The sequence below is a fragment of the Apteryx mantelli genome, chromosome 13 (genome assembly GCF_036417845.1).
Source record: "Apteryx mantelli isolate bAptMan1 chromosome 13, bAptMan1.hap1, whole genome shotgun sequence".
Lineage (NCBI taxonomy): Eukaryota > Metazoa > Chordata > Aves > Apterygiformes > Apterygidae > Apteryx > Apteryx mantelli.
In genome coordinates, this window is record NC_089990.1 from 24,324,957 (window position 1) to 24,338,464 (window position 13,508).

General features: G+C 50.7%; 1 protein-coding gene across 3 annotated transcripts in view; it reads left to right on the forward strand.

Moving 5' to 3' along the window:
- The window catches only part of LOC106489864 (Krueppel-like factor 5), a 36,562-nt gene that overhangs the window by 15,777 nt on the left and 7,277 nt on the right, over positions 1-13,508 (forward strand). For 2 of the 3 annotated variants that reach the window (XM_013949136.2, XM_013949137.2), the window contains exons 2-4: positions 4,191-4,235; positions 7,639-8,542; positions 12,274-12,333. In XM_013949136.2, coding sequence (XP_013804590.1) covers positions 4,191-4,235; positions 7,639-8,542; positions 12,274-12,333 — 1,009 coding nt within the window. Of the gene's footprint in view, positions 1-3,368; positions 3,378-4,190; positions 4,236-7,638; positions 8,543-12,273; positions 12,334-13,508 lie in introns of those variants that run through there. The other variant, XM_013949139.2, reaches the window with a different exon arrangement.

Sequence of the window (13,508 nt, forward strand, 5' to 3'; positions counted from 1 at the left end):
CAACTCCCAGAATATGGGTGCCCAAAAGTGGGAAAACTGAATCCAGAGAGTTGATTTTGATGGTTCATTGTGGGAGGCAGAGAAGCCTGGCCCATTTCTAGCCCTGGTTGGTCCAACTGGCCAGTCTATAAAATGTATGAATGACTCTGAACTGGGAGGGCAAGACGAGGATTTACCACAGTGTTGATTAATTGGAGAAATGCTAATGGTTAGGGTGAAGCTAAGCGGTTGAGGAGAAGAAACTGAACACAGTGATTAAAAACAAGCAGGCAGCAGCAGAGAAAAGAAGGATGTGGAGTTAAAACAGGGCACAGGCTGATGCCAAGCCCACAGAAACCAGACAAATACTGTTTTGGGCTGTGGAGATAATTATTCCCCATTGCTTGGTGCTAGAGGACTGTGGCCTGTTTTCAGCACTGAACTTGGAGAAAGAGTCCAGGTCAGCATGAGAAATGTGCAAAGAGATCAGGTCCTCAGCCCTCTGCTGAAATGTGGAGGGAATCCACTCTGGAGAAGAGAGGGACGCAGGAGATTTTTCAAGCACGCTGCAGGAGGTGTGGGGGAAGGATAACAGAGATTTAAGTCAGGTCCTGCCAAAATCTTTCTGCCTTGGAAGGTGGCTAAGCACAAGAATGAGCTAGCCAGAGGGGGATTGCAGAGGTCATCACTGAGGAGTCCCTGGGGACCCACCTGCCAGGGATGGCCAGGGGCACGGGATCATGTGCCTCAGAAGGCAACACAGTAGAGGGTCCCGTGGGATGCCACAAGTCCTCTGTTCGTAGGAGTATGGCAGTGGTGTGATACTGAGAACTTGACCCTCAGAGGGGCTGAGTCATGGCTGGATCCACCTTGCGGTGCTGCCCGACTTCTGTGGGAAAGTGTGGCCTGGCTGAGCCTGATGGGCTTGGCCAATGCAGCTCTGAGGCTGTTCATGTGGGAAAGCTTCTCCTGTCCTTGCTCTTGTAGACACCACGGGCACCTCTGGCCCATGGCACAAGGGGTTTCTTGTTTGTCTGAAGGACTGTGGCTGAAGAGCTTCCGGAGGAGGCGGCCGTCCAAGGCGGTCATGGAAGCACAGCACACCACGGACGAGCAAGAGCTCCAGAGGGCTCTTGCCCAACTTGTCTCAAAGCAGGGCTGATTTCAAAGCCAGATCTGTCTGTCTATGCCCTCTCCTGGTTTTGCCTGTGGACCCATGGTAGGGCTGTGGGTGGGTGCTGTGGCCCAGGCGAGCCTGCAAACCCTGGGGAAGGAGGCACTTCCTGGGAGCTGCGTCATGCGCCTCTGTGCACCAGGGGACACATGTTGCGCTCCGCAGCATCATTCACGTTGCACAGCTGGTGGGGCGGTCTGTCCTGCACACGCAGCATGAGACTGCCTCTTTTTTTCTCCCCAGAGCAAGCGTCCTCATTTTTAAGCTTGCCTTGTCCCTTTGGACGAGCTTTCTTGTCTGGGGAAGGTCTGCTTTACCTCTGCCTGGTGGGAAATGGTTGTGGAGACCAAAGAAGTAGATGCACATCCTGAGGAGTCTCAGGAAGCAACCCCTTCTCTCCCAGGCTGGTATTAGGCAGAGAAGAGGGACTGTGTCCGAGGCCCCAGTCATGCAGCTGAACAAAGCGTCTGCCCAGGCTATCGCCGCACTCAGCACATGCAGGACTGGGTGCTCGTGCTGGGGAGGGGGTGTCAAGATGCCAGGGGTTTGGCACCGCCCCAGTCTTGGGGGTGCAGCAGGTCTCTCAGTCTTCATACTGTGCCTGAAAGCCTTCTCTAGAAAGCTCTGTGTTTCTCAGCTTTTTCCCTGTGAGAAACCCTGCATTTACCAAACTTTGCAGCCTGATTGAGCTGCTACCTACATTCCCCAAGAGGATGTCCTTCCCAGCTGAACTCCAAACACCTCGGCAGATCCCTCTCTGCCTCTCAGCAAGGATTAAGAAATAAAAACAGAGACTTGCTGTGCAAGCTGGGAACCAGGTCCTCACTCATCCAGCGGGTTGCTCTCTCCCTCCTCCCGCCTGCCCTCAGGACAAGTGCTGTTCAAGAGGAAAGAAAGAAAGAAAGAAAAAAAAAATGTTAGTAAACTAAAGGAAGATGATGTCATTGCAAAACCACGCTCTGTTCCTACCTCCTGACAGGAGGAAAATGGAGGTTTTTCCCCTGTGCTAACTGCCTCAGGCCAGACTCCTGAACACCATGTACCAGCTAACCTTCAATACTGGGAAGCCAGTGATAAATAGCAATGATGTCTCACTGCTATTTTCAGACTCCCGGTGCTCTTCACAACCCAGCCTACCACCGCAAGTACATGTTACCTAGCTCAACAGGGAGGGAACTGAAGCAGGAAGTCCTTCAAGTGACTTGACAGCAGCCATATCTACCCATAGGCGCTGGTGTTTTCTTGGCTTATGCTCCAGGGACTGATCCCAACCCCTTTCTTTATTAGTTCTGCATGGTATAGTTTGGGAAAACCAAGCCCAAACCATCAGAGCAGATGAGGGCACGATCCTTGCACATCTAAGGCAGCCAGGGTCATCTCTTGGTGCACTCAGCACAGATAACAGGGCCTCAGCCCATGTTTTCCATGATCTCGCACTTTCAGCATTTCATGGCTTTTCTCATAGATCAAACCAGAAAGGGAAAAAGGGTGCAGGAAAGGAGACAGTAGGAGCGAATTTCTGTTCACCATCTCCTTTCCCAGATCTGTTGTCCCCTTTGCTTCTGCCAGACATGGTCACGGGGGTGAAAGTCTCCAGCTCACACAGTTTGAGCCCCAGAACCAGAGAGGCCCAGAACTTGTCGGGGCTGCGGTGGCTGTATCAATACCGGCAGGCTGGGCTGGTGGGGATCCCAGTTAGCTCCTCCCGGTGTTCCCACTATGGAAAAGGTCTTGGGAACCGGCAAACACAGTGAACTGCTACCGCTATCTTTCCTACACCTCAACCCTGAACTGTACAAACCACCCCTGCAAGACACACGCGTTTCCCTGCACGCATGAACGCAGAGATCTCCTAGATTTGCTTCGGCCTTTCCCCCGCTTCCTGCAGGAGACACACGTTTTTGTCAGTCATTGTTGCCCCGAAATCGTGTTTGAGACATTTCTGACCTGTGGCAAGGCAGGACTGCGGGTGCCCCTGCGCCTGCCGCACCAGCAAACATCCAGCTCCAGGTGCTCTTCAAACGCCCTTCAAAACCCAATTTTCCTTTCTGCATGCAAAACTTTGCAAAGCTGGATTTGCACAACTCTGCCAACGGCTCTAGGGAAAACAAATGTAAACTGATTCCAAGTGCATTGAAACGCTGTCGGGTTAGAATGTATTTCTGAGCAACAGGAAGTTAAAAAGGCACCAAACCAAGGGAGGGGGGAGATTTCTGCCATCAAGGTAACCACTTTTTAGGGGCTTCATAATGCTGGAAATTGCTTTTTGGAGAAGTACTCTAGAGTTGGCCAGTGAAGGCCTTAAAGGGGAAAAAAAAATCTCCATCACAGAGCCCATGCCAGCCTGGCACTGTGGCGTTTGCTTCGTGGCTCTGCAAATACCATTTCGAAAGGGGCAGAAGCTCTCCCTGCCCAGCCCTGCCCAGCCCACGGGCGTGCGAGACACGTGGGCAGCGCATCCACGTGCCTGCCACGCGGGACGGGCACCGCCGGTGGTGGTCGCCCATGAGGGCTCGGGCCTGCACGCAGGCTGCTGGGGTGCCAGGCCGGGGACAGACATGGCGGCTGCCTCGCCCCGCCCACCGCGATCCCCGCCCACAGCTAACCCCGCCCACAAACCCCGTGGCCCCCCCCAGGAGGGGCCGCCCCTGCCCCCTGGCGCCCCCTGCGCTGTTGCTCCTCCGGGGCTGCAGGGGGCGGCGTGGTGCTTCCAGGCGGGGAGGCGCTCTGGCCTGGTGCTGCCTAGCAACCGTCGCCAGGCAACCAGTGGCCCCCAGAGGCCTGGGGGATGCTGCAGGCCCCGAGGGCGGGTGGGAGGGAGGTGGGTGACGGCGACGGCGGGGGTGATGGGGGGTGGTGGCCCAGGGTGGGCTGGGCTGTTTGAGGCAGGTGCAACCTGTGAGGGCTGTGGGGAGGTGTGTCCCTCTGTGCCCCGTGGGGGGCCGGCAGGGCCTGTGCGGGAGCTGGGGGCAGGGGTGCCCGCGGTCCCCGAGCTGACGTGTGCCGCCCTGTTAACCCAGCTGTGTTTACTCTACAGCTTCACCCCATGAGGATGGAACAGCGAATGCCGCTCATTCTAGAGGTGAAGAGCTTTCCTCACTACTTCCTCATCTGCATGTTTCTGCCCCACCTCCAAAAGCTATCCTAGAGCCTGCAGGCAATTCCTCTGGGACCCTTTCACCCTCCCTTCTTGGTGTAGGACGTCCAGCAGTCCCCTGAGGACCCAGATAGAGTGACAAGGACATACTGGTACCCCCACTCACTCCTTGAGTCCCCACACTGCCACCCAGCGTGGACTCCTCCCACCCAGCTGTCGGTGTCTCCATCTGTGCTAGCTGCCTTGGGCACCAGGGTGTAGGTACCTCGTTTAAGACAAGGTCAGTTGTTCTTGGGCCTGCATTAGCTGTGCCTGCTGGATCAGCATAGACTGTAAAAAGAGCCCTAAGTGACAGCTCAGAGACACCTGCGTTCAAGATGGTTGAGTTGGATCCCAACCAGGCATGTCAGGAAAGCACCCATACTTAGTCATCCCAGCTATTGTGCCAGCTGTGGGCTGCAGAGTTGATTTTTGGGTAAAGCAGTGGGCGGGAGCTGCTTAGACAAGTGGCTTGGTGTTCAATATTTGCTCAGCACCTAGCACAAGCAGTGCCAGAGCTGACTAGGGTTGCTAGGCATTCCTGGGCCACAAACAGAGAGTGCCCCTTCCTCCCTCTTCAAAGCACACTGGGGCCCTTGGGGGTCATGTCGTAACTCTAACTCATAAAACAGCATTATGACAATCTGCATTCCACCAGGGTGGGTCCTTCACCTTCCTGGCCTGGTCCTACACTAGCCAGTAGGTCTGCAGCTAAGGTCAGGGCTGGTATCCTTTCCTGTGAAATCCCATTGCTCGCTGTCCTGACCCGCTACACCTTAACACCCCCTTTCCCCAGGACCCTGGGGCTGCTCAGGATCAGGAGAAGTGGATTTATCAGGCTTCACTGGAATGGCAGGAAGGAGACGTTGCTGTGCAGGTAGGGGTGGTTATGAGAGAAAAGGAGACTGGGAGACACTGGACAGGGACTGATGGTACACAGGGGCAGATAGTGGTGGTAGGCAGATGGGGGGGTCTCTGGCTGAGAATGCAGTTTGGGATCTGAAGTTAGGGCCCTCTCTACCTTTCTACATCCATATGCCTGTCTGGCCACCTGCTGTATAAGGACCTAATGGAAGTGGGGGGGAGACCTTCCCTGGGAACTGAAGGTGAGAAACTTAAATGCCGGAGATAAGGGAACTCTAGAAGTAAAAGGTATCCACTACTTTCCCCCTTCCCCCCACTCCTAGCAAGTGGGCCATTTCATTGCTTAAGTATGTGTGGCATTCAGAGCCTCAGGTACTATCTAGCAGCAAGCTGACTCCCAAGGGTAAAAATAATGTGCCAGTGTGGGTGCATAGTGCAGGAAGAGGCTGGAGTTTGCAGGGTTCAGCTCCAAGGCTTTGGCATGGTTCTCCCTATGGTTGTCCCTTGAGGAAGAACCCAGGTTGGAAATGGTGGAGCAAGCAAGGGGAGGGTAAATCAGGAGTTCAAATCTAAATGACTCCCTGAAATGTTTCTGGACCAGGTCCTGAGACCTGTGTTGAGAGTATGTGCTACTCTACCCCCAACACTAGCTCTAGGGCATGCTTGGGATGTCTGATCCAGGGTTTCCTCACTGCAGCACTGGGTAGGTGTTGCTGGAGGCAGCACTGCTTTGAGCAGAGGCAGTTAGGTTAGGATGTGACAGAAGCCGTGTGTGTCAGCACATTAGCCATGCTCCTCTGCTACAGCTTTCTTTCATGAGAGCAGGGAGCTTTTGGGGCTCCCTGAACGTGGATGGCATGCAGAGTGCACCAGATGGGGATGCATGAACCTTCTGGTTAGGATGGAGGTACTGGAGATGGTGGGGCAGTGTGAATAGTGTAGGGTTTGGAGCTTCAGCATATCTGTTGACCCCAATGCAGTATAGGATTCACAGCACAGTGTGTACATGCACACAATGCAGTGAGTACCGTCTCAAAAGTACAGTCCCAGTGCGGTGTGCTCAGTTACAATGCAATGTGTACAGCCCTGCTGCAGTATAGCACTTCCAAGCCCAGCTGCTCTGAGCTTGGTGCATCTTGCACACTACCCCCATAGAAGAGGTAGTATTTGGCATGTACCTGTGACTGGGTGGAAGCCAGCTTACCCAGGCATTGCCAGTGTGGCTTGTAGAGGTGCAAAAGCTCTCTGAATTAGCTGGAAGCACATGTGATGTGTTTCATTGGAAAGGGTGAGGAAAGTAACTTGGGTCCAGTCCAGCTTTGTGAAGAGCAATGAAGTTGCAACAGGGATGACTTTGGCCCATTGCACTCCAGTAGCATAGTTCAGAGCTGCAAAACCTTCAGCTCAAGTGTGCTGGGAGTGGGGTGAGATCAGCTTGCTCTCCTGAAGTGCGCTGCAGGCTCTGCCAGGGAAACCAGGTGGTTTTGCCAGCTCCTCTACATATGAATGGGTCTACGAGGGCTTTCCAATGAGCTTGACACATGGATAACCACATAATTAAAGGCTGTAGCTTTATAGAGGAGTATTAGCAGTGGTATCTCTAACCACAAAGAGCAGAACTTGAGTCATCAAATGCCAGGGGATGAATTTCCTAGCGGATTGCTCCATCAGACTGCCGAGTTATTGGGCCTGGATCCAGCGGGATGCCACATCAGACATGAATCAGGAGAGAAAGATATCTGACAAGTGGCAATAGTCTCAGCTAGAGGTCTTGTTAGCTTGGAGAATCCAGACTTGTAAAAAGAACCCTACAAAACTAGAACTAAACAAAAGATTAGGTAAGAGCTGGGTCACTTTACTCAGACATGACAGTAATAATATGCCTAGCAGTCTCCATTTTAGGCTCACAGTTCATTCAATTACTGCCCAAATCACTTAAGTTGCTATGGCTGTAGTCCAGGTTATTCTCAATTAATTAAAGATGTTGCCCACCTTAGTCTTAGAATAAAATGTAATACTCCTCAGGCTGCTGAGTTAAAAGAAGACCAGAGTTAGCATTTCTAAGGTGGGTTGCAGACCCAGCTCCAAACACGTCCAAAGCATGAGGGTGACTGGAGCAAGGTTTCTGATTTCATCTCATTTCTAGTATTAAATTCTCATTTGTATGACTGAAATATTGTACCAAAAGCTTGGCTCTTTATCAGGCTGTATCTTTCTCATGATTGTATCCTCTTGACTAGCTCACCCTTTGGTACCAATGCAGACAGGTAGGAGGGAAGTGGGCCAGAGGACAGATTGAGTGATTCACCCCAGGGCAGTCTGTGGCTGAGTCAGAGGCAGAATCCAGGTCTGTCCCACCTGTGACTCCTGGGCCATCCTTGCTGCTCTCTCAGTGTCCTTCTAGTTTAAGTACTTGTTGAACTCCCACCGCTAGTGTGTAAGTCTCACTTCTCACAAATTCTCTCTTCTGTATTTGTCTCCATAGGCACGGTCTGAAATGGATAAGTATCTTTCAAACCAGGTGCCACCCCTTCCAATGATACCAGACAAGAAATACCGCCGGGAGAGTGCCTCAGTGGTGGATGAGTTCTTCTCAACAGAGAAGCCAACTTCTACACCGTACAGTGTGAACATCAATGTGATTCTGCCAGACACAACACACCTGCGCACTGGACTTTACCGGCCACCCAAACCCATGACGCCATTCCCCCAGATCAAAACAGAGCCTGGCACGAGCTTTGCCCAGCCCTGCTCTTCCACCTCTGGTTCCACACAGACCCTGCCTGATTTCACCAGCGTCTTCAGCATGCCCCAGTCAGTGGCGGTGAACAACATCTTCATCAAGCAGGAGATGCCCTCTGACATCCCCTTATCTACCAGTCCACAGCAAGCCCAGCTTTATCAGATGCCTCTTGGCAATGGAAGCGCTGACATTACCACTATGACACCCTCCTCCAACAGCACCACAGCCATCAACTCTCTCAGCGGTGTCACCATGTCCACAGGTAACGCCATGTCCAGTGTGCTCCACAGACCTGTTCAGCCAGGAGGGCCAGTTAAGCAGTACCCGCATGTGTCCCAAGGACAGGGAAACTTCAACATCACAGGGCAGTTTTACCCTGTTCCAGGAGTGAGCCTGCCCCCCTCGCCCCCCAACTCACAGCCTGGCAGCCCAGAAAATCAACCAGAGCTCATCAACACCATCTCTCCCCCACCGTCCTATGAAGCCACTTTTGGACTGAAGCTGGTCCAGTCATCCCAGGTCCCCCCAATCCCCAATGGCCTTGGGACCCTCTCCCAAGGGCACATTATCATGCAGCCCCCCAAATACAACAGACGCAACAACCCTGAGCTGGAGAAAAGGAGGATCCATCACTGCGATTACCCAGGTATGGTCATGGCTGCTGTATTGGCTTGGTTTTGGGGTCCCTTCTTGACACACTGAGACTGGGGGCTGTCTTGGGCCTCCCCATGAGTTTAAGCAGAATTGACTTTGTCTATCTATCTGCATGACGAAGGGAGGTATGGAGCTGTGTGGAGAGTCCCAGGGAAGTGGGGTTCCTTCTGCCCCAAGGGAGTAAAAAAAGAGGCTGATCCTGTCTATGCTGACTGAAGCCCTTCCCCCCCCCCCTTCTCTTTTCCCTTCCCACCGTGGCAGCAGCAAGCCTGACTGAGAGGCAGAGAGCTCCAACAAAGCAAAGGAATGCTCCTGAAAATCTGCTGCCCTAGACAGCTGCCTGTTTTGCTCATACATTGCCTATGCCTGTACAGCTGTATGGTCCCTCTGTGCGCTCCACCGGTGAAACCATGCTGGCTTTCTGACTGACATTTCCTTTCCCACTGTCCCATTAGGAGTGGCAAAGCATCTAGTAATTTCCATAAGCAGCCTTTCCAATCTCTTTGTGGAGCCTGAACTCTCCTATTCCAAAGAGACTAGTGAGCTGACTATCTCTGAGTCATAATTCAGCAACTTCATGTATTGAATCAGGATGGTGTGGGGAAGGCATTCAGGATAATGTTCAGTCCAGAGCTGTGTCATGCCTACAAGACTGGTGAAGATGTTCCCTTTGTGTCTCCTGATTACAGGAGCATGTGCAGGGAAAGATCCATCCAAAGACCTGTAATAATGCCTTGGCACCTTGTGGGAGGAGATATTGCATGATTTCCTGCACTGTGCACAGGGAGCTTATGGACCCACTGCTGAAAACTCTCATTCATGCCACACGAGAGAGCTATGTCCCTCATGAGAAACTCCAGTGACACCAGAGCGAAAACTTGAAAATTACCAAGCACTTTTAAAGGGACACAGACGTCCTGCTTCCTGGGCCAAACCCCCAGCCATCAAACTGTTGGGGATTAGCAAAAAACTTTCCCATGGGGACTGTGTGAAGTGGGGAGTTCATTTCCTAACTGCCTCCTGCGAGATTTATTTGATCCTTTCATGGCACAAGAATGGCTATAAAAGGTCAACCCAGAGGCCTGTCTAGCCCAGATCCTGTCTCCAGCAATGACCAAGGAAGTATATAAGAATAGGGTGTATTTAGAGAGATCTTTCCCTGCTTACACACTCCCAGGCTTTGGCAGCCTTCAGATTAGGGACTTTTTGAGCCAGAAGCTGCACCCATGTTTTTGTGGTTAACAGCTTGTCCTGCATTTTTTACCTTGTGCTGGTCACTGTGGGAAACAGAATACTGGTATAAATGGACCACTGCTCTGAGACAGACTGGCAGTTCCTCTGCTTTTGTCAGAACAAGAGTCACATCCTGCAGGATGCATTACCAAGGAGAAGCTTGCCTGCTTTCAGTAGGATTTTGGCCTGCATAGCAAGTCAAGACCACGTCTGTGGTGCAAAAAACCTGCACTGAATAAACACTGGGTGGCTCCAGGTAATGTGTACGTGCAGAGACATTGGAGGGCTTCTACAATCCTTTACTCTGAGGTTCAAATAGAGGTTAAACCAGTCAGCACTGATGACAGGGAAAGGAGTTCTTATTGAGGTGGTCTGAGTGAGGAAGTGACAGGAGTCATGTTGAATTCACACCAGTAACTGGATGAACAGGGGAGACCTGTTTCCAAAATCCTGATTCAGTTTTCCAAGTGGTGGCCCCAGCATTTCTCTGCATGTTCCTTGGGAAATGCAGCTCAGCCATGTTCTGCTCTGGCTTCTTTGTGCTGCTCCCTCTGGATCTGAATAGCCTGTTCGGAAACTGCTCTGGGTTGCTCAGATAGCTTCTGTTCCATGCCCAGCAGGGAGGCAATCTTTCACCTCATGCATCTCCTGAGCTCTCTGGTGTGAAAGACCTCTGAGGCTTCAGAGCCTTAGAAGTAAAATTGAATTGCGTGACCATCAGGTCAAGTGGGCCTAACTGCTCCTACCACAGGGAGGGGAAAGTATAGGGCTGGACCAGGGAGCTCTAAGGAGAGACTGCAAGCCAGGCTGGCCTCTCTGGGAAGACGAGGGGAGAAGAAAGGGGTGATCCCCACACCTTGATCTCTCCTTCAGCAAGAGTAGCCAAACAGGGTTCTGCCATAGGTGAAGAAGGATCATTTTGCTTTCTCTTCCTGTCGATTACCCTAGACACAAGCCTGCTTTGCTTCTGCTTAGAGCTGAACCTGTTTCAGCCGTGTTGTCCATTAGGAGAAGAGTGCAAACAGATATGAGTTGAAATGCAGAGGTAGGCTTTAATCTTCTTCAGCACCTGTTGCCAGCAAAATCTTGTGCCAGGGAATTCAACAGACTAGTTGTGTGCCATTGTAAAAAAGACCATTTCCCTCCATGAGTTTTCAGCATTTTACCAATTGTTAGCCTTAGCTTTTCTCTGATGCTGTGAACTGAAAAGGGATAGTCAGTCTGGGAGGAAGAACAGAGTTATGTCCAAGTGGGATTTTTGCTCCGTAAGCTGTCTACTTGCCCTCCTGGTTGACGTTTGAGGCTGTGGGCCTCAGGGGGCCTGGAATAGCTTGTCTTAAAAAAGGGAGCTTCCAGAATTTGCCTGGGGAAGTGTTGATCGGTCATTTTTATTTTCATGGATGGGAGCACAGTCACTCAGAGGAGAGGGTGAGTCTCATAAATCCCTGCTGATCCAGCCAGGAGTTACCAGATGACAGGGAGAGAGTTCCCATTCAACTGAGTGAGAACATGCTCTGTTCTGGGGACATCTTTTTCTAATTGGCTTTAATGCTGTATCTAAACTTGGCTCAATATAGCTTTCTCAGCCTTTGTAGCTGGGAAGCAGTGACAAAACAGACCCTTGCTGCAGGTAGAAAGACAAGATTCAGCATAGGCTTGTGTGAGCTCTGTTTTGCCCGCCTCCACCAGTGGGACATAAATTGGCTCCTACCAAAAGTCCTAAGATCCCATCTATGCTGCTCTGAGCCATTAATGCTATATTCCTCAGTGCTATGCTAACACCAAGCATCTTGGTGTTCATGCCATGGTGTTCACTCTGCCATGGTGATACAGTGCTGAGGAAGTTGCGATGATTCATTTTGACATGTCTATTGTTGAAACTTTTGTCAAAATCATGGTGTTTCTGTTTCTTTGAATAAACATCTTCGTCTGATGTTCTGCAAGCTTTATTCTGAATCTTGAAAACTGAACTGTAACTTCTCAGTATTCCTGCTTCCTGGAACATTTACAGCTGCATCTACTGGGGCTGGGACTATTACAAAATACATCTTCCTTGAAGGCTTGAGATAGCGATATCAGTTACGTCTGGAATCCAGAAAGACAAAAAGCAGCATAAAGCCGAAAACTAACAGTGCTGAATTTAGTATTTTCATCCTGCCTCAATGGTGTGGTCAGGGGAGGGGAGGTTTTGGAAGCCTGTGTCTGATTTTCTTTTAAGTCCCATGAACTCTTCCATTCCCAGCACAATGCACATGGGTGTCAGGATTGTGTGACAAAATATAGGGTGTAGTAAAAGTCTGTCTTATTTGGAGATCACATGTTCTTTATTTACTGCTGAAACAAAATTAGCATAGCCAGACTTATTTGCATACTGTTACCCAGAGTCCTTTACATGCCTGCTCCGTCCGTAACCTCAAATATAAATGTTCTAGATTTGTTTGAGCAAAGGCCTCTTTTCACAGGGAAGATGTGTCTTTTCTGTTTTCACAGGTTGCACAAAAGTTTATACCAAGAGCTCCCATCTCAAGGCACATCAAAGGACTCACACAGGTAAGAGTACCAAATCATCAGTAGGCTCTGCCCCCCCAACAGTTTTTATACTGTTCCCGTTACTGCCTGCAATGATATTACTGAGCCGATTAGCAAAAACCTGGGGATTGATCTAGGGTCATTATTGGGTTAAGGAGCACAGTTTGGTTAAGCTGATGTTAATGGTGAAAATCCCCCATGGTTTTACTGTGTTATAGCGACTGTATATTGCTGTGTATGCTTGCCTCCCTTCTTGAGGGGTGGCCTAGGATTTTGGAGATCTCTAGGAGGGTCTCAAGTCAATGGATTTGCAGGAGGAAATGTCCCCAAATCACTCACTGTAATGTTGGGACTCTTCCTTGCAGCTCTCCCAAATCCTAAAAAGGTCAGATCCTGCTTAGTCAAGAGAGAAATTACCTAAAGTGCATATACATGACCTCTGAAGAGAGAAGGGCTGTCTGCTTTGTGACAAGCATTCCCTTAGTTACCAGAGAGACACCTCACGTTCACACGGCTTGATTTTCTGGGCTCTTAGTAGGGCTGGAAGAAATCTCTTGTGTAGCAGCTGCACAGACCACTTATATCCGGTGACTGTATGCTCGGTCAGTGCAAGCGGCGCGTTAGCTGCAGAATAGATGTACGGAATGGCTGTGCCCTGATTCCCAGGGCAAAGGTGCGGTGGGCTGGCAGCGAGGAGAGAACTGCATCCCTTACTGGCGTAAATATGGTCACTAACACAAAGGAATACCCACCGTAACCAGCTTGCCCTGAACAAACCTAGTTCAGTGGCACTTGCGCATTCAAGCTCAGGTCTTCTCATTAAGACATTTATTATACCTGAAGCTTTATCAGATCCCCAGCTAGTCCAGGAACCATCGGTGCCCTCATAAATCTCTTTTATAGAAGGGCTGATCTTTACTGAAAGCAATTAAGCTGGCCCAGAGTTCACTTTTCTTTTTTATTAACAACGAACAAAACCCGTCCTGAGGCTGGGAATCAGTTCTCACACTTGGCTCTGTTCTGTTTTCATCTTATCAGTTCTCCGAACAAGCCAGTGAAGAAATTTTCTTTGTGCATGAGGTACAATATTTTCTGGCAGGGCCCTGGGCAGGAGCAGGCTAGAGAACAACATGGAAGGGCCGGAAGAAAGGAACAGGAAGGACATTGTTGCAGCTCCTAAAGCTGGGTGGTGATAA